At 40.3% G+C, this 19,595-nt stretch overlaps 1 protein-coding gene across 10 annotated transcripts in view; it reads right to left on the reverse strand.

Moving 5' to 3' along the window:
• The window catches only part of VPS26C (VPS26 endosomal protein sorting factor C), a 28,943-nt gene extending 12,579 nt beyond the window's left edge, over positions 1-16,364 (reverse strand). For 2 of the 10 annotated variants that reach the window (XR_012677089.1, XM_075172579.1), the window contains exons 1-6: positions 16,136-16,218; positions 9,319-9,397; positions 8,424-8,567; positions 6,985-7,134; positions 2,703-2,783; positions 61-135 (exon numbers count right to left, since the gene is read on the reverse strand). Coding sequence is in view for 4 of the 10 variants with exons in the window: in XM_075172579.1 (XP_075028680.1) it covers positions 61-135; positions 2,703-2,783; positions 6,985-7,134; positions 8,424-8,498 (381 nt within the window). In the remaining 6 variants the exon portion in view is untranslated. Of the gene's footprint in view, positions 1-60; positions 136-2,702; positions 2,784-6,984; positions 7,135-7,938; positions 8,124-8,423; positions 8,568-9,318; positions 9,398-15,431; positions 15,557-16,135 lie in introns of those variants that run through there. The other 8 variants (XR_012677088.1, XR_012677082.1, XM_075172532.1 and 5 more) reach the window with 8 other exon arrangements.
• Between the last annotated feature and the right edge of the window lie 3,231 nt (positions 16,365-19,595).

The following is a 19,595-nucleotide window of genomic DNA, read 5'->3' on the forward strand; positions in this document are numbered from 1 at the left end:
TTGTTCTCACTCAGAATCACAAGCATTACATTCAAAATAAAATAATAAGAAAACCCTCACCTCTTTAACATTTTGCAAAGTTTCAGGAATAATTGTGAAGTCTACTGGGCTTGGCATCAGCTTCCCTTTCTGTGACTACAAGTAATGAAAGAGTTAAACTGTAAACTATGATTTACAAAACACACAGAGAAAATATTAAAAAAGACAACAAAGTCAAGCAACTGTTGGATGTGTTAGTTTTCAGGATTGTCTTCATACTGAAAGTATGCATCTATGTAATAAAAACCCTGAGATTTCCTGCCTTTGTTATTTAATAACATTATGATATTGTCTAAATACAAGTCACAATGCATCACAAATCTGAATTGTAGAAACAGAACTGTGTCAGTTTTTGGTTACTTTGTGTTTGCTATTGCAATAAGCCACAACAAGCTCTCCATTTGTAAGTTTTTGGCATAAGCTCTACCTACACGGGGGGGGGGGCGGCGGAAAACAAAAACAAAACGTGGTTGATTACTCTAAACCACCTGGAAAAGAAGAAATACACTACCTATCTGAAGCATATAGTATGCTATAGAAAAAAGTTAAATTTCACATTTCTGTATTTACAAATAATTACATTTTATACATCACTTGCAATGTTTCCTTTCATTATTAATACTTAGTAAATTTGGGCAGGGGAGAGAGGGGGAGATTATAAATGAACCTGCTCCATTGCTTCAAATACGTTTTATAAACTCTCCCTCCCTCTTGTTATCTCTGAGCACTTTGAACGCTTTCTGCTGCCTTTTCAGTAACAGCTCAGGTTTCCTAAGGCATCCTCATATTACTAGGAGATCCTCAGCTGATGGAATCTAGTGTAGCATTGATTTAATGAGCTTAGTATTCCAGCTGCTTTAACTGTAAAATAAACAAAACTTGGTCCTGGTTAGCTTTCCACACTGGAGAGGCAATTTTGGGGGCACATTATTACAGTTCTTCAGTATCTATTTACACCATTTATCACAAAACCAAGAAGTTAAGTCTTTCCGTAAGTGGCTGGATGGGCCCTGAGCTCTGCTGAGATGGCAGCCTGTACTCTGCATCAGGAAGACGAGCTTCGCTTACCTTTCACCAACCTCTCCCTCCATCCTTATCTCAGTGAGGTGCACTGTCTTTTCCCGACATATTTAGAATAAGTGGCCAGCGCAGCATCAATTATGAAAGACCCAATTGTATGTAACTGGGAGCTGGCAGAGCACACCACCACCAATGGGCTTAACTTGAACTCTTAGTTAGGATCTACCCTCACTACTTAAGAATTCAAACTAGCTTCTGCTGCCCAGCTGCAAGATGGAAGATATTAGCAAAAGATTGACTCTATTTTCCCACAAATGACAAATTTTGGCAAAGAATAATGTTAAGGGAAATGGTACATTGAGCACTGACAGTGAGAATTATATGTTCAGTAAAACCTCATTAATTCACCCTGACTGAGAGATTCATGATTTACTGACTTGTGATCCAAGAAGTGCTGTAGTGGGAACAAGAAATAAAACCAGGAAACTGCATAATATGTAATTTGTTCACTATTTTGACAAGTGTGGCTTACTTATAATGTAATAATGGACCAATAAAATGTAGCATAATACATTTTAGAAAATAATGAAATCTTACCAACAGGAAGCACCTAGCTAAATCTTTATAGCACCTAGCTACATCTTTTAAAAAGGTACTAAATCTTTAAAAAAGGTACTATAGAACTATAGAACTAAAATAACATATTTCCACCATTATTCATAACTAAGACAAAAGAGTGTAATACTTTACTGTCTTGTTAGAGTTCAAAGGAATGATACAAACAGTATGTTCTACCAAGTTGTGGGTGGAAAAAAGAGATACTTAATTAGGCCTGCACAGTCTGTACTGACATCAGCTGCTCTGGACATGCGTACAAGTCAATATAAACTAAAAACGAATCTGATATAGGAACTTCAAATAACAAGCAGGAAAGCATTTCTTGTGAGATAGTCAAATCTCATCCCACAGTGACACCTCCACAGGAGGGACGCTGTCTCCATGTTGCTAACTGCAGGATGTGGATATTTGTTAACCTAGTTATCTTAGCATATTGCCAACCATGGGCTTACTTAATAGCAAAGGTGATTAAGCTGATAAGCTTCTTATTTCCAACTTGACGCAGTCCCAGATTTGATACTTTGAGTCAGGGCTCTAAATTGTAATTAGTCATCCGAAGAACAGAAATCAGATCTTTTCTCTTCACCAATGAACTCCCATTTCTAGGACAGGTATTGTGGGTGCCTGGAACCTTTGGCTAAGAAATACTCAGATAATCTGAAACAGTGTTTAGAAGAACACCGTAATATTTATCTAACCACACCATTGTTTCAGAACTGAAAGGATGAATAAGAGAATAAAGTCAGTGCAGTTATAAAAAAAATCTTATAATCCAAATCCTCTTTGTACTATTTTCTTTAAATGAAAAGAGAGATATGTTATTCTAATCAAAAGCAACTGACACCCTAGCTCTTCTGGATGTTTTTGTTTTGAGGCTAACTTCCTTTACTCATCCATATCCCGTGTGTTGCTATTACAAATTACATGTTTTTACTTGGTTTTCTAATCTTACAGCCAAACTTCACTTAACGTGGGGAACAAAAAACCAACTCTCACTTTGTATAGTTAATACAAACCACACTTACCAGTGAGTGGACAATGAATTCACAAGTCTTAGTTAGGTCTTTTGCCAGCAGAGAACGTCGCATATCACACCGTAGGGTATACTGGCAAGAATAGGATGGCAGAGAAAAAGAAGAGAGCCTTAGTTAAGATTTCCTCTCTCTCTTACCTTTTCATCTTTTTATTGCGTGTGTGCAGAATGTGACTGTTATTAATATTTAAGGCATCGTTTAAAACAGATTAGTAGGCAATGTACATACCAGTGATGGGGAGGGGGGAAGGAGATAAGAGGTATACAATGATTTCAGATGCTCCCAAATGAAAGCTGTTTTTGATTTGTGTTTACAGTCCCATAGTCATTCGCAAATGTTTTCCATATCTGCTGTGTCATGTAACAATCTATAAGATTGAGGGACTAATTCACTGACAGAGAGTAGTATTCTTATACGGCTTCAGCACCCAAATTACATTCAGTTAAGAGTGATTATGGTATTGCTTTTCACCATACTTTGGATAAATGATTATCAATAAGACACATTCACAGCGCTTCTAATTTTAAATTTATTGTAAGATTGAATTTAACAGTGGTAACAGTTACATGCATATTTAATGGAGAACTGTCTTTAACCGTGTAGCTGAACTTAAAAGCAGCAGCATGCAGTAAAGTCAGGCAACAAGGTTAATTTTACTGTTCACTATTCAAAAACTTGGTGCTGATTTCCTCCCCTTTCTCCCCTAAAAAGGGAGCCATAAACCAGTGACTGAAAAATAGTATGACCTTGGTCATCACAGTAATCATACACTTCAGCATCTATAACATACCCTTTCAATGTCCTTACAAGATAGGGAATTTGTTGGAGTGGTTTTTTTTTCATTCCTTCTTTACAGACAAGGAATTGGCAAAACCAGGCGCACTCAGACTAGAGACTCAGCTTCATAACTTCTAGTTCATGGTGTGTCTCTGCACATATGTGTGCAAGAATGAGACCAGGGAGCATCTCTCTTTCCCCATCACAGACTATGGTTTCCACTGAAGTTGATCACTGTTGAGCAAACCTTCTATTATTGCACTACACTTCACTCAGACCAGGGAACAGAGTGTAGTGAGGCAGCAGGACCACACAGGCCTTGCAATTTGGCCCACAGTCTCCCAGTGTCTAATTAGAAGGCCTCTGCATGAGAATAGAGACTTGAATCTTGATACTTAACCCCCAGCTAACATACTAATACCTAGATCAAGAAATAGAGGCTTGCTTTTAAACTGCACAGGACTTGGACAGAGGTCTAGGAAGCATTTCTTAAACAGCACCTTTAGCTACTCAAATGAAAAAATAAATAGGTGATATACTGTTTGTAGTCTATTTTTGCAGTTCTTGATTTGGACAGAGAACAAATATAAACATGTTAGAAGCAAATGAACTCTTTCCTTTGACTTATTTAAAACTAGCAAAGTAGTTTTAGGCAGTTCAAGCCTGATTTTCTAGAAAACAGACTTAACATTCCCCAATTTATATCTATGTATCTGTTTTATCGGCTATCAGTGCACCTTAAATAACCTTGGGAGAGACTACGTTTTCCTCTTCAGGAGAGCAGGACTCTCAAAGGTTGGCTGAAATCTAATGATTAACCTTTTAATTACATTTTATCCCCAGCTTATAAAGAGAAGCTACGTAGATAAGAGAGGGAATGAAAAAACAAAACAAATATTCACCATTGAAGTATACCTTAAAACAACTGATACTGATCATAGGCAAGTTATCTGGATTATGGAAAGCAACTCAACCAGTTTTGCACCATTTCTGACATACCTACCACAAACAATAGATGTTACATTAGGAAGAAAGCTAGGACTGAAAAAACATATGGGAAGTACTTAAAAAAACATCTGAATGTAGAGAAAAAACAAGGATTTTTCCTTTTAGTTACTTCTGATAGGCTAGTAGGTGGGGGTTTTTTTGTGGGTTTTTGCTTTGTTTGTTAGTTTTTTAAATCCCAGACTATACTATAAGACTTCCAGTTCAGCTAAATAGCTAACAGTTTTATAGTTTGTCATTTTTGCTTTGTTTGTTAGGGGTTTCTTAAATCCCAGACTATAATATAAGACTTCCAGTTCAGCTAAATAGCTAACAGTTTTATACTTTGTCGCCAAATCCAATACTCTCATCAGTGAGCTACAAGTGGGGAAACAAAAAAAAAAAAAGTTTTACAACCCGGTGATTCTGATGAGCGCTAGTCTGAAAATTTTTGCATTTAGTGGCTCCTTCAACTTTTGCCTTGATTTAAAAAAAAACAAAACCAAAAACAAACAAACACCAAAAAACACTCCTCAGTAAGCAAAAGCATTGTCTAACACAATATTTACATTCAAGAGATGGCTGAAGAAAGACTTTCCCTCAAAAAAAAAAAACACCCCCCAAAAAAACCCAAACAAATGAACCCACCTATGGCAAGACAATTTTTAACCAAAGGTCAAATTTCAAAATTGTGTTTCAAGAAGATTCTGTTACAAGCATGTAGTACATAGAGATTTGGGCAGGAAATGTTACTACTCATCTCCACAGGAAAGCAAACAATTCATATTTTTGAAGATGCTACAAGCTCTCAACACTTTGGTTTGAGTCTTCATTATGAAATTACACAGCCACATTTGTTTTGAACAAAAGGATGCTGTGGTGCAGTCTTTTTTCATTAAGGGAACAAAATAAAGAGGGATCAGATATATGGTACAGTAGTTCTGACAAGGTATTTCAGGCAAGACATCTTGTTACTGTTCTGTTTATGCCGTCATTGTTTAAAGATTTACTTCATATGGAAGGCCTGAAACAGTAAGTGGGAAAGATTTCCTCTAGTTAGATGTCCTGGATTCAGCTGGGATGGAGTTGATTTTCTTCCTATTAACTGGTATAGTGCTGTATTTTGGATGTAGTACGAGAATAATGTTGATAGCAACAACTAAAACATCAGTGTGTTAAGTAATGTTAACATAGTCAAGGACTTTTCAACTACCCGTGCCCTGCCGGGTGCACGAGGGGCTGGGAGGGAGCGTGGCTGGGACAGCTGGCTGGGCAAAGAAGAAGGAAGGGGGGGATGTTCAGAGTGATGGCATTTGTCTTCCCAAGTAACTGTTACGCGTGATGGAGCCCTGCTTTCCTGGAGATGGCTGAACACCTGCCTGCCAATGGGAAATAGTGAATGAATTCCTTGTTTCGCTTGGCTTGTGTGAGTGGCTTTTGCTTTACCTGTTAAACTGTCTTTATGTCAACCCACGAGTTTTCTCACTTTTACCCTTCCACTTCTGTCCCCCATCCCACTGTGGGGAGTGAGCGAGCGGCTGGGTGGTGCTGAGTTGCTGGCTGGGGTTAAACCACAACATTAGAGGACGCTTCTCAAATGAACGCAGGAGAACAGACTCTGAACACTAGATAGCTTTGTTCCTGTAGGATTTATCCCTGTGTCTTAAAATGGATCTGGTAAGTCAGTACACTTCATTTTTAAATATTATTAGCAGTAATCAGTTGTCTACTATGATAACGAAGTCTCACTGGTACTAGGTTAACAGTACACACACTTGTATCTGGGTATGTACTACTATATAGATTATCTATAAAATGGTAAATGCAACTTCTTTCACAATAAAATCAGAACTAGATGAAAACATCACCCTGTAAGAGAACTGTACAGGATTTAACAAGCGTGGCAAATACATTTTATCCTTTCTCAATGCAAAGCCCCTCTTTTCCAGTATGCTTTTAATTCTCTCTTGTACATCCCATGTTGCATCTGATCAGTTTCATTACCATCAACTATTTCCAATGAAAAGCTTAAACTTGCTGGAAAAAAAAAAGGGAACAGACATCACAACATTATTTTAAAACCAACATTATATTGATGGGATTCTGGAGATCTCAGGATGGTTCCTTTGCCGCATTTAAGAAGTGTTACCACCTGTGGAAAGCGTTGACTCCTAGAAACTGGAACTGAAAAAGGCAACTGGAAACTACCTACAAACTAGTACTTAAAAGGTTAACATGCATCATGATTTTTTATCTTAAATTATATCTAGAAAATACAGTACACACCAGAAGAATGCTATATTAATAAAGGGAAGCTTAAAAGCTACTTACTTCAAAGGATCTCTAACTTTCTGCTCATTCTTCAAATTGAGAAAAGAAAACATATTGCACTATGAAAAGGAAACTTTATCACAAAACTTTATCTTCTGCTTCCATGGAATAAGAGATGCTTTAGAATACATTCTGCAGATAACAAAAGTTCAGTTTTTCTTTAAAGATATGACTACTTTACCTGAATATTAACAAAGACACCATGATATGTCTCATACAGAACTTTGTTCCCCTTCATATGCAATGGAAATTCAAACGGAATTTCTGTCTTGCCACTGGGAAGTTTCCCTGGTTTTACCATTTCAATAGTGCTGTTAATAATTTGAATAGGCTGCAAAGATAAATATTAAGAGGTTTAGGTTGAAGCAGAGTGACAGCCCCATCATTTCAAGAACCAACAACATCCACTAAACTCTAATAGACTTCCTGAACTTCCAGAAACTCAGGTATTTCTTCACAACACACAGCTCTCCTGTCTTACAGTGAAAAGAAATATTTAGTATTTCTTTCAATGATTTCCTCAAGAAAACAATTTGTGCTCTATTTTATGGCTGTATCATACTAATGACCAAACATATTCAGAGAGCTAAACAGCAGAGTCTCAAGCGCTTTGGAAAGTGGAGTTTAATTTTCTAAATTACTACCCTAAATAGTAGCAGCAGGAATCAACAAGTATGTGTGCCAGTTGAGCAGTTAGCCATTCTCTCCTACCTTCTCCTCAGCCCTTTCCCACCCTAAAGATCTGTATTTAGGGCTAGTCTCTCACTGGAACAATGGTTAACTATGATTCGACTGGGGAAGCCTGCTTGAAGATTACACTTCTTTTCTCTCTGGAGTTTTACTATTACTTTCCCTCTACTAGACAGGAATAAGAAAAATCTATTGCTTCTACTGTTTTTTCTGTTTTTCAATCATTCGTGGGCAGATTATTCATACTGTAAACATATTAACTATGATAAAAATGAAGACGTTAAAAGGTCCTGCACCGAGGCTATCCTAACTTAAGCAAACTGTTTGGCAAATGTAGCTATACTGCATCTAGATAGAGCCAGTCTTGCTTCAATCAGTACAGCCATGTTCGTGTGCAGTCTGAGATAACTTGCCCTGCTAGATTCCAAACCCCACACTTCCAAACCTGGAGAGCAGTACAGAGGCCTTCCAGGAGCTCTGCAGTCAAACAGTCTATGCATAGCCTCATACTCCACAGAAGAATCTGTGCAGGTCCTGTGTCATGCCTAGTAACACAGAACCTTGATGGCCTCCGCAGAAACTACTGTGATAGTGACTGATCTGGCACACAAGTCTAATTAAACCCAGTCACTTTAAAAGAAGAAAAAAAAAACCCACACAATTTATTATTTTTCTTTAAATCATGGTCCTTCAATGCAACCATACTATTTATGTTACTGTATTTCAGCCCTAAAGAAAACTCTCCAGTCAGTGCAAGTTCCTCCCCAAAATGTCATCAGATATCACTAGATAATGCTGAGCATTTCTCTGCTTTCTATCATTTACATACCATGAAGTGCTATAACTACCTGAAAGCCATTAAGGAAAGATTTCTTTTCAGAAAAGAAACAAAGATTTTGTGCTAAAAATATTAACCTGCACAGGTCTTACCTTGACAGAGTTATAGAAAGCTTCGAACACACCCACACTTTTGGCACTAAGCTGCAGATTTACTGATCCTTCCATTGTTAATAAGATACCTTGGTGCTGGACTGTGTCCTTACTTGTTATGACCACAACTCCAGAAAGAACTTCCTAATAGGAAAAAAGACAACATGAAAACATTTGTTTAAATAAATTTCTTCTACAGCTGTTACTCAGACAGCATGCTAACTGATTTTCAAACTCAAGAAAACTGTTCCCAGAGAACAGTCTAACCTTGTCAGAAAAGACAAATACTGATAATGAAAGCAATGCGAGGAAGAGACCTCCGTACTTCTAGTTTGTTTTCTTTATTCTTTAAAAATATTGTCCTCCTCCTTGCAGAAGTACTAATCTGAGCTTCAATTTCTTGCTAAGTTTCAAGATCTTCCTCTCCACGAAGATGAAAAATATCCTCCTAAAAAACTATCAGGTCAGTTGGTAATAGACAAGTTCAATTTCACATGTTAGAATGAAATCCCAGGAGGAATTTTTATAGGAAGAGTGGGGTGGTCAGCCATGGGAGATGGAAGAGAAGGCATAACTGTAAAAGTAATGGCCAAGCTGAGGATAGGACTCACCTCAAGAGTGGAGCAGAATAGATCTGAAATAAATAAACAAATAAATAGTTGTTCTGCTACACAAGCAAATTCCATGCTACATGGGAAATAGTTTAAAAGTGTATCTGAATCGAAGGCACAAGTTGTATGACTCAAGAGATGCGTCAGTTATCCCATTAAGAATGATTTGTCTACAAAATTGTATTTGCACAAGAACACTGCATCTTGGAAGTATCAACGTAGAAGTTCTAACACTGAAAAAAAGATTAACTGCAGGAGAGCAACATACAGTTCATTTTACATACCCCATAGTTTATCCTTTCCCTCTCCTACAACAGAGAATCCACGCCAATCCCGAGTTCCACGTCAAACATTCATACGCATCTGGAAATAGCAGCAAGTGATTTGAGAACCTGAAGAAAGTTTCTTGGGGCTAACCTTCTCTTCTGCTCAATGGTAATGCTCTCTGCACCTTCACCAGGCTTGCAAACTAGACACCAAATTACAGATCACTCCAACCAAAGGATAATTCAGACTGCCCACTCTACACTCGACCAGTTAAAACCAGTCTAGTTATGTACATCTCTGACAGACGTTATTGAATTTTGCCAGCCTTTTGTCTTTACTAGTGGTACAGGATGACAATATAGAAAATGGGTCAGGCGGTTTAAAGCAGAACAGGGCAGCAGTAGAACATCAAGCATCACAACAAAGGCTGACATGCTATAAGTCTGAAAAGAGGACCTGCAGCAATTGGGAAATGCCAGGAACAGGAGGCACAAGCACAAAAGGACAGTGAAGAAAAGCTGACCTAAATACTGTACTGCTTTGCTAACAGGCTTTAATTAGTACAAGCAATTAGGTTATTGCTTTGAAAAATGAGTACAGCTGAACTATAAGAAGCAAGGACAATCCTGAACATATGAACTGCTTTAATAAATGAGAACAGTCTCCCACCACACAGCAACAACCTATTCCAGAGCTATTGCCTACATACTTTCACACAGTAAGGTGTACGTATTTGGGGCAGAAAGGAGAAGAATGACTTTAAGTTAAATACTAATTTTTCTTATCACATTCAATGTTTCTTAAGAAATGAAAGAACACCTCAAAACCACTTTCTAACAAAAACTTTTAAAGGTCACTAGGGTGGGGGAGAGGGAAGTATCATGAAAAAGATGCTGTAATATTTACTTACAACTGTTTATATGCAATCAGATTGTATTTCTGTATGATGTGTGGGGGGAAGTCTTTTCTGAAGAAGAGCTACTTTGTCCTTTTTTGTGTAAAACCAATACAAAGCTGTCAGTATACTTATCCTTCTAAAAAATACAAATAAAAGAACATAAGCTTACCAAGATATTCAAATACTCACAGTTAGCACACAATTTATGTGAAAACTTTGCTTTTGCAAAACATTTGCAAACATGTACCATTTGTAAAAGTAACATGGCATCACTTAATACTAAACTAGTACTGTTTTCAGTCTGTATCAAAAGGGGTTCATTTACCTTTAACACTACAAAATTAAAGGCATAGAGAAAGTCACCACTGGAATTAATCCTACAATGTAGTAACTTACAATCAGTTCCTCTTACTCACTTTTTACCTTCTCCCTTACTAGGAAATCTGCATGGCTTCACCATGTGATGACAAAACTTTGCAAGATGGAACTAAGCTAATACAGTTCTACACAGAATTATTCATCTAAACAGAGCATCCATCCACAGGAAGGCCAGTGTATTATGTGAAGCAGACAGGGAAGCGAGGTATATATACTAAACTGCAAACAAAACATTCTTGTGAGAAGACTGTCCCAGGTTCATGATTCCAAACAAGCTTTTTAGCTTTCTGTTGTCAGCTCCTTACCATTCAGACATGCACATGAAACTGCCAGGAAGACTGAAACTTTCAAAGTTTCAGTCACTTTCAAGGTCACAACTACGATGAACACCTGCTTCATCTTGAACTCAGCAGCACAATCCCTCATTTCGCTAGTTACCCAAGTCTGGCTGAGGACAATTTGGAACGATCTTCAATCAGTAACATGAAATGGTGCACAACACTCATCACAGAACCTCATCTCAAGAGTCCTAAGTCACATCTAGACTTCTGACTGAACTAGACAGCTATTCAGTATCTATAAACTTTATGTAAAGACTGGAAGGATCAAAGTACACACTATACTGTCCCATAAATTATTGGGAAAATTACTTTTAGTGTCAAAATATATACTAATTCCAACCTGACTGTTTACACTGTCAGGTCTGTTTGCTACATTAAGGAGCTAGAAAAATAACTTTAGCTAGATATTATTATGTGTTTTCAGATTGTATCTAATCACTTGACAGCATCCCTGATAAGAAAAATCAGCCTAATTTTTTTTTCTCAAATGCAAGGTAGCTTTGAAAAAATAACAAACAAACCACAAGGCAGGTTTTCAAGACCACTTGAAATCTGTCATCACAATTTTTGAGGTGTTGACAACACCAGAGGACATAATACCTAATGCCATACAGAAATGCCTAACATTTCCCTAGTTCCATCTGATATCCACTATACATCTATGGATTAAGCTTTTCCTTATTTAGGTAGAATGGAAGTCCAAGGTCAGCTGGTTACCAACAAGACGCCTTAGGTTCCTTTTAGATTCCACTTTCCACATCACAGGCATTCACTTTTAGGACAAAGGACAAACATTCGGCAATTTAAAAATGCACATTAAGTTCACGTAAGTCACATTTACAAAATATTCCTGATCATTTTCTTCCACATCTATTCCTCTACACAAGCTACCTGCAAATCTTAACTACATATTCTTCTGATTATTTAGAAAGAAACTGACCACAGCAGAAAAAGTCTGCTAGACCCAACTAACTAGTCATTAGATGCTTTAAAACCTCAATGCTCAGATTTACTAATTAGTTTGCTTTTTTAGAAAAAGTAAAAGGCTTCCTTATGGGCAAATTCTGACTTAAGGATATTTTGGACTCACTTGTCATTAAAAGTCTTGGCTGACGTTAACTATGGCACCTTTCTTTGTACAAAGCATTTTTCAGGACTTTCAGGCTAGAATTCTTTTAATTATCAATCTCAGACTAACTGCCACAGTTACTCCAGTCATCCTGTTTAGGTTTTCTAAATAAAACGCATCATTAGTTGTACCTGTCCCCTCATTCTTCTAGCATTCCAGAGTTTATTAAATGAGCCTCAATGGCTCAAGAATTCTCCATTCAATTAAAAAAAAAAAAAGTCTCCTGAACACAGATCTTCTGTTTAACAACTGTTGTTAAACAAGTTTTGCTGCAATAAGCCTTATTTTGCTATTACAGGACGTGCTATTAGGATCCATTTTATTGTCTTTTTGTTCTTAAATCCCCTATCAATTTTTTTTTAAACAATGCTATTACTCTTTTGGTCCAAGAAGTGGCAAACTTGGTTTTTATTCACGATTTAAAGTAATCTTTTTTGCTTAGTTCCTCCAGTTTCTGATGATTATAATTAATGAATACAGAAATTGCTTACTGTTTATCACTGCACGTTATTTTAACCAACTTCCTTTTTAAAAGCAGGAACACAGTCTCAGGCTTGCATGATGCATGACTATTTTAAAAATATTGTGTCTAATTTCTCCCAATTAAAAAAGAACAGACAACGCAGAAGCAAATATCAACTAAAAAGAACAAAATAGTTGCCTACCCAACACCTAGAACTAAAGAAAGTTTTAGGAAGTGAAGTGACTTCCACTTGGAGTAGGAGATTGCTTTGCAACAATGAAAAATGCTTGAATTCAGCTGGATTTAGTATAACCAAGGTCACCAACCAGGATGAGTAGTCGTCTGACCCAAACCAAGACACAACAGGGAGCAGTATTTGAAGGTTCTGTCATATGATATTTCAGTACCAAAGAGGAATTTTAAAGATCTTGGCCTGATGGGGAAAGCCTATAATGAAACATATGCATCACTCTGACCTTACAAAAAGCAAAAAAGAAGTTATTCAGCCTTAATTTTCCTGGTCAGCTATTTGCTTTAGACACACCCTTGTCTTCTCCACTCACCAGCCTTCTCATATGTACAGTCAACAATATTTTCCCCTAACAAGACTCAAATTCAGTTCTGCAATAAAATTAAAGATAAGTTTGTTAACTTTCAGAGTTCTTCCCTAGAAGTTTACATTAAAAAACCCCATACCTTCAGGGCCTTATGAAGCATGGAATTTACCATTAAGAGATTCTCAGAACAGTTACTTGTTAAATATGGGTCTCTCCTATATCTGTTTCCCCTCACCCATTCCCTCTTGGAGGGAATAAAGACATATAGCAAATACACTCAACGGTTGTAAAGATGCTGGCTGATGTACACACAACAGACTGAGAGATGCTTATTGCTAAAAATCCCTGAATATTTCACCCGGACTATGCACTCACAAGAGGTACAAAACCAGAGCTTGAATGGAAGAATTAGCGGCCATTGTCATTACCAGTTCTTCGGTCTATTATCACCTAAAATCACAGGTTGATATCCTTTAGACTGTTCTTCATCCACCCCACTTTATTTTGTTCATCCAATTTCCTGCTCTGTTGGAGCTGCTCCACTATGTCTAATCTCCCTTCTGTAGGCCATCCAGCACAAGACCATTCTGATAGTGATTGTTAAATATTCTCTGTTCTACTCTACTTGAAAAGACATTAATAAGAAAAACAAAAAAGGATGTCCATGATTCAACAGATCGATTTCTTAATTATTATTTACTTTGAATGTCACACCAATCAAATACTATCCATTTCCCTGATCTGGCTTACTGCATAGCCAATACTGTCAGCACAAGAAAGGCGGCAGAAATTAAATAGCTAGAGAGGCGAGTGGCACTGTGGAGTTATACTGGATTAATCATGGTCTTGGGCAAATTATGACTTAGAAAGCTCAGTAATGTTTTCACAATTTTTTGTGGTATTATAATGTAATAGGCATAACAAAAAGACTATTATACCAGTGCATAATTTAGCCACAGTATCCCTACTGCGTTCAAATGAATAGCTAGACATACACATTGGGATGAACTATTGTCTTTACTAAAGGCATCCCTTCATTTTCAAGTAGCATTGATGCAAGTGTATTTTGGGATGAAAGTTGCCACAGACCAAAGGTATTATTAGCATAGCTACTGTCACTGAAGTATACAACAATCAGTGAATTTCCAAAAAAAACCAAAAAAACAAAACAAAAAAAACAAACAAACCCCCACACAAACCTGTATACATTCCGTGCCTAATCAAAGACAGATTTGTATTCCTTTCTGTCCCTACAAAATTTCTGTTAAAAAATTAATGTTGTACTTCTAGCGTACAGCTCTTTCGTCATTGTGTTTTCACGCCACTCAGACCTCCAAATTTCAGGCCTAGTTAATGTAAAATTATAATGTAAAATTATAAAACTTTTCACATGGAGTTAAAGTGGAAGCAAATAAACAATACTGACAGATTGACTAACCCTAAATATCTTATTTAATTTCAGCTTAAAGACAGAAGAAATATCCCTTTCCTGTATTAAAAAAAAAAAATCCAGTTTAAAGCGATATAAAGCAAGTCAAGTGAAGAAATTGAAAATGGGCACAGCATTACGATACTGAAATAAATAACTAAGATCCTTCTAATAACACGCATTAGCCAAACAACGTGAAAGTGAGATACAGAAAATAGTCTTTACCACTACGACGCTATAACTAAAGGGATGTGTTGTTCACAAACTGATAATTTAGCTTTATGAAAGTCATTCTCTAGGTGATTTGGCAATTGTAGAACAGATGCTGCATACCGTTCCATTCAAATCCATTTAAAGCAGTTTTCCAGCATTAAAAATATTCAATAAATTGAAACATGCTTTATACACTGTAACAGCCAAACTACTAACGTATGGGAAAACTGTGTGTGAAAAGGATTTTTATAATACAAGTGTGTGGCTGGATAGCAAAAAAAAAAAAAAAAAGACCTGAAAATTTCTGCTTAAACAACACAATATTTCTAGAAAAACAGTGATAAAAATAAATCTCGAAAACATGAGCCAGGTGATTTTTTTTTTCCTAACTGCGCTTGAAGTCTTTCACAATGAAAAAAGGCACAGCATTTTTTCAAGTAGCTGCAGAAGTTGAAGTATGCCAAATCACTTTATCACTATCAACAACTACATCAGTGAAAAAAGTTAAGAAATCAGCCTCCTGCCCAGTGAAAAACAGAAGTACTTTATCTAACAGAAGACTTCCTATCAGGTACAAACAACATCTTAAGACACTTTCAGGTTTCCTGCAGAGCACAGAAACGGAACAAGACTCTGTAACAGCAACTGGCCGCACCTGCATATGGTATCAAAGCATCAGTCCTGCTGTAAGACACAAGTATAAACAATTGAAGCGAATTCACCTTCCTATAGGTGAAGTCCAAATTGCCATGTCTCGGGGGGCCTAACGCTCCTTCCTTCCCCTCTGAAGCCCTGCCGTCCTCCCCAGAGACAGGTTAGCCGTACTCCCGCGGTATGGCCACGCTAGCTAGGGGAAAGAGAAGGACAAAAAGCAGGCCTTAATCCCAACGACGTGCCGGAGCTGAGCACCGTTTTGCCACAGGAGGCCAGCGGGAACCCGTGGCGTTCTCCGTAGGGAGCCGCGGGGAGGGCAGAGGTAGTGGAGAGGGAAAGCTGTGAGCAGAGGCAGAAGTAAAGCTTCCCCCAGCACAATGGCAGCAACAGCCCGCAAGCCCTGCCACAGCCCCATCACCACGGCAGAGAACGGCGCGAAGCAGAGAGCCGTCACTACAAAGGGAGAGACAGAAGAGGGCGAATTATTCCGCCTTCCAAGGAAGCGCCCCGCTGCCTCAGAGCAGCCGGAACGTTCCTGGGCTGACAGCAAGTCCCAGCGGAAAGCCAGGACACGACACCGGGCGGGCAGACCGGCCCCACGGTGACGGCCTCAAGCCGAGCCAGGGACCGGCAGCAACGGCGCCAGGCTCTCCGCGGGGCTGGGGCGGGGGCCGGGCGCCAGGGGGCCAACGAGCGCGGGCGTCGGTTGAGGCCGTTGGGTGGGAGGGCGGGGCCGCCCCGCGCGCTGGGGCCGGCGCGCGGCCGCACTCACCCCGCAGCGATAGACCTTGTTGGCCCGCTTGATCTTGATGTCCAGCGCGGTGCCCATCGCGGCTGCCGCGCGCTGTCACGTGCCGGCGCGCTGTCACGTGACCCGGCCCGCAAGGCGGGGGGGGTGTCCTTCCCCAGCCAGCCGCTTCCGCCGGCGGGGGCGAGGCGGGGTCTGTCCCATGAACATCCGGGTCTCCAATGGCATCATTTCTCGGCTGGTGACTCCGCTTCCCGGTCGGCTCCGCCCGCTTCCTGGTAGTCATAACAACGGGGGGGAGGGGGAGAGAGCTTTCCGCCAGGCATGTCGGCGCCTTGCCACCGCCGCGGGGGCGGAGAGGGTGGAGCCGAGAAGCTGGTGACGCGACACGCCCCAGGGACTACAGTTCCCGGCGTGCTTGGAGGGCCGGCAGGGCCCGCTGTGGGCGAGGGGGCGCCGCCTGGCCTGATGGGACTTGTAGGCGGCGGCCGCGGGGGGTGGCGCATGCGCAGGGCGCCTCAGCCGCAACGGTCGAGCCCGGGGGAAGGGGCCTCGCGCGTGCGCAGCTGTTGCCGCGGATGGGCGCGGCGCGCGCTGGTGCGCGGCGGCGCGGATGAGGCCACGGGAGGGCGGTTGTCCGTCTCTCGGAGCCCTGCGGGTGGGCCTGGTGCCTCTCGCCACGAGCGGGCGGGCAGGCGCCTTTCGCCATTGTCGGAGAGACTGCCTAGTCATGCGCCTCTGTAACGGTGGCGGTCTTCGTGTCGGACTGCGGGCCGCCCTGCCCGGCCAGGGCGCCCTGCAAGCGACGGTGCGGGCTGCGCGTCTCCCTCGGCCCCTGCGGGCGCGGCCTCTCCGCTCCTCTGTCGTGGTAGCGCTTGGGGGCCGTATTCTAATTGGTGCAGTAACAATGGAAGATAAGGAAAGGCTTCGCAGTTTTCTGACTAGACTGAAGGGGATTACGCGCGCCTTACAGTCATACGAACCTATATCTACGAGGACTGAATTTGTCTCTTACAATTATACGTATGATTCAGAATATTGAATTTCAAAATACATTCTAGCCTCTGTTCTCGGAGTTGGCTGCAACTTGTTTTATAAATTTAAGAAGGCAATGCCTTGTAAAGTACACAGTGAGAAAATCTGTCTTAAAAACCTGAAGCAAGGAAATACCGGGTCTGGAAAATGTTGCAGGTGAACAGCTAATGTGTGTGGTCACGTTTTAATACCGAGAGAGATGCTTCAGTCTCTTACAGATGCGGATCACAGGTACCATAATTCCTGTGATTTCAGTGAGGCCAGAAATCGTCCATCAGTGGTATCTCAAGTCCCAACGGAAATCTATAAAGCATGAATCTATATGAATTTTAATGCTTTTGTAAAGTCATTAGTCTTAAAAAGTGAGGGCAGCCATTTCACTGAGATGTTACAAGCACAAGCCAGCTTCAGAGTCTAGCAACACCACCCTTGCCTCATTTTAAAAGATGGGAGTTCTTTAATTCACTCTTAAACTATAGCTTGGTGGGGGAGCAGGGGACTGTGATAAATTTCTGGTTTTTGAGTACTAGCAATCAAAATAACAACTACTGAAAGCCTGAACAAAAAAATCTGGAAGTGGACTATGCAGCTACTGTAAGCTGGCTCTACTCTAGCAAACGTGCATAACGTGCACAGCTGAAGGGTAAAAAATTTGTCTGTGGAACGCTGTCTTCCAAGAAGGCTTTAGATGGCCCAAGACAGACACTCAGGAACTGTTCATTGGTGGCAGCACGGATCTTTGAACCCTGATTGCTAGAGCTCGTTCTCTTGACCGGAGCCTGAATACTAGTTTAAAAAAAAAAAAAAATACAGCCTCTATCAGTGCTAGGAGTACCATGCCCAAGCAACAGCGTGCAGAGAGACCATTGCTGAGCATGAAGGGGCTCTAGAAGTGACAGGAGGGAAGTGCTCACAACTTACATGAAGCGGTCTGCATCGCTCCAAGTCTGCATTCAGTCCTCTCTGCCATATGAAGCCGAGAAGATGGTTCTGTCCTATTCCTCCTCATCCTTATACACACTTCAGTACTGAAGGCCACCTCACTCACCACTGTGCCCCCTTCCTGCTTGAGTGCTTACAGAAAACTTGGCAAAAAACAGTGCATGCTCTTGTCATTAGGAGCATCTTTTGTTTTGGGGTAAGTCATTCCACATTCTACGGGGTGTTTCAGAGAAGAGAGAATGAAAATGGTCAGCGTAAAGAGAAAGGAGCGTTTAACTTTCATTACTGAATATTAGTACCACGCCTCATATAGCTAGTTACTGTTATTAGTTACTGTGAGGCAGGTAAAGAGGGAACTTTTTTCACTTTTATTTTTTATCCCAACAAAGCAAAACTCAAAAAAATATTAGCCTAGACAGTATAGTTGCCTTCTGCGTACATAGATTTTTCTGCCATCACTTTCACAATCGAGTGTTTATCATTCTTAGGAAACTTTTTTAAAGGTACTTCAGTTACTCATTTCTAGGAACTGAAGTCTCATGTCCAGAAAAAGCTCCTGTTGGTACAAGCTGTAGCTGCCCATCTGCCTAGCAACACAGATCATCACAAACAAACCGCTCTGGAGCACCCTGGCTCCCAATGAGTGCAGTGTCCAAATATGGTCTCTGTATTGACAGTTCAGCAGTCTTAGTGCAGTTCTTTTTGCCAGCATTGGATATCTCCTTTATGACCATGACCTCTGCTGCAAGGATGTTCTGGTGGACTAGTGAGGCCGTTGGCTAAAATAAAGAGACTTGCAGGCGTGGCCATCAGTGTTTCTAAATGTCTGGACTGAGCTGATAATAGTTACAACAATTAGAGATGCCCTAGCCAAAAACCAACCTCATCTCTTCAATTCAGCTTGCCAAAATCTGACGCTGATTTTTACTGTTACTTTCTTGTGATTGTCCCTTCCCCTTTTAACCACTTTTATCCCAAGATACAAAAAAAAAGGTTTATCAGAGTCAAATCCAACTCCTTGAGGGGAAGATCATGAGTCACCAAGTTAATCATCTCTTGTATTATTTGTTTCTGTCATGTTACTAGTTACAGGTCTAATTACAACCATTCATAGGAACTGATTTCTTTTGATTGATCCAAGTTACAAATTTTCTTTACCGAGTATCCACCTTATACTGAATTTCAGCAAAATCAGTTAAAGAGTTCAAGTTTGAGAGCAAAGGCTTGAAATTTGGCAGTGAGTCCTCTCATTGTCAGGAGGGTGCTGCTTCTGTCCACTCAAAAAATCCACTCCAAATTCGGACAAATGGCAAGACTGAAAATTTTAGGCATCGTTTGGCCAACGAGAGGTCCTTCAGAAAGTCGCAGCTGTGTTTTGTTTGCATCAGCCACCCTCCCGAGTGAAGATGCAGAAGCAATGAAAAGGGAAAAGGGGGTAAGGGGCTTCTCAGGGGAATACTGGTGCCCACAGACTGGAGGCAGGCAGGCAGCTCACCTGTCACCACGG

Source organism: Calonectris borealis, chromosome 1 (genome assembly GCF_964195595.1).
Source record: "Calonectris borealis chromosome 1, bCalBor7.hap1.2, whole genome shotgun sequence".
Classification (NCBI taxonomy): domain Eukaryota; kingdom Metazoa; phylum Chordata; class Aves; order Procellariiformes; family Procellariidae; genus Calonectris; species Calonectris borealis.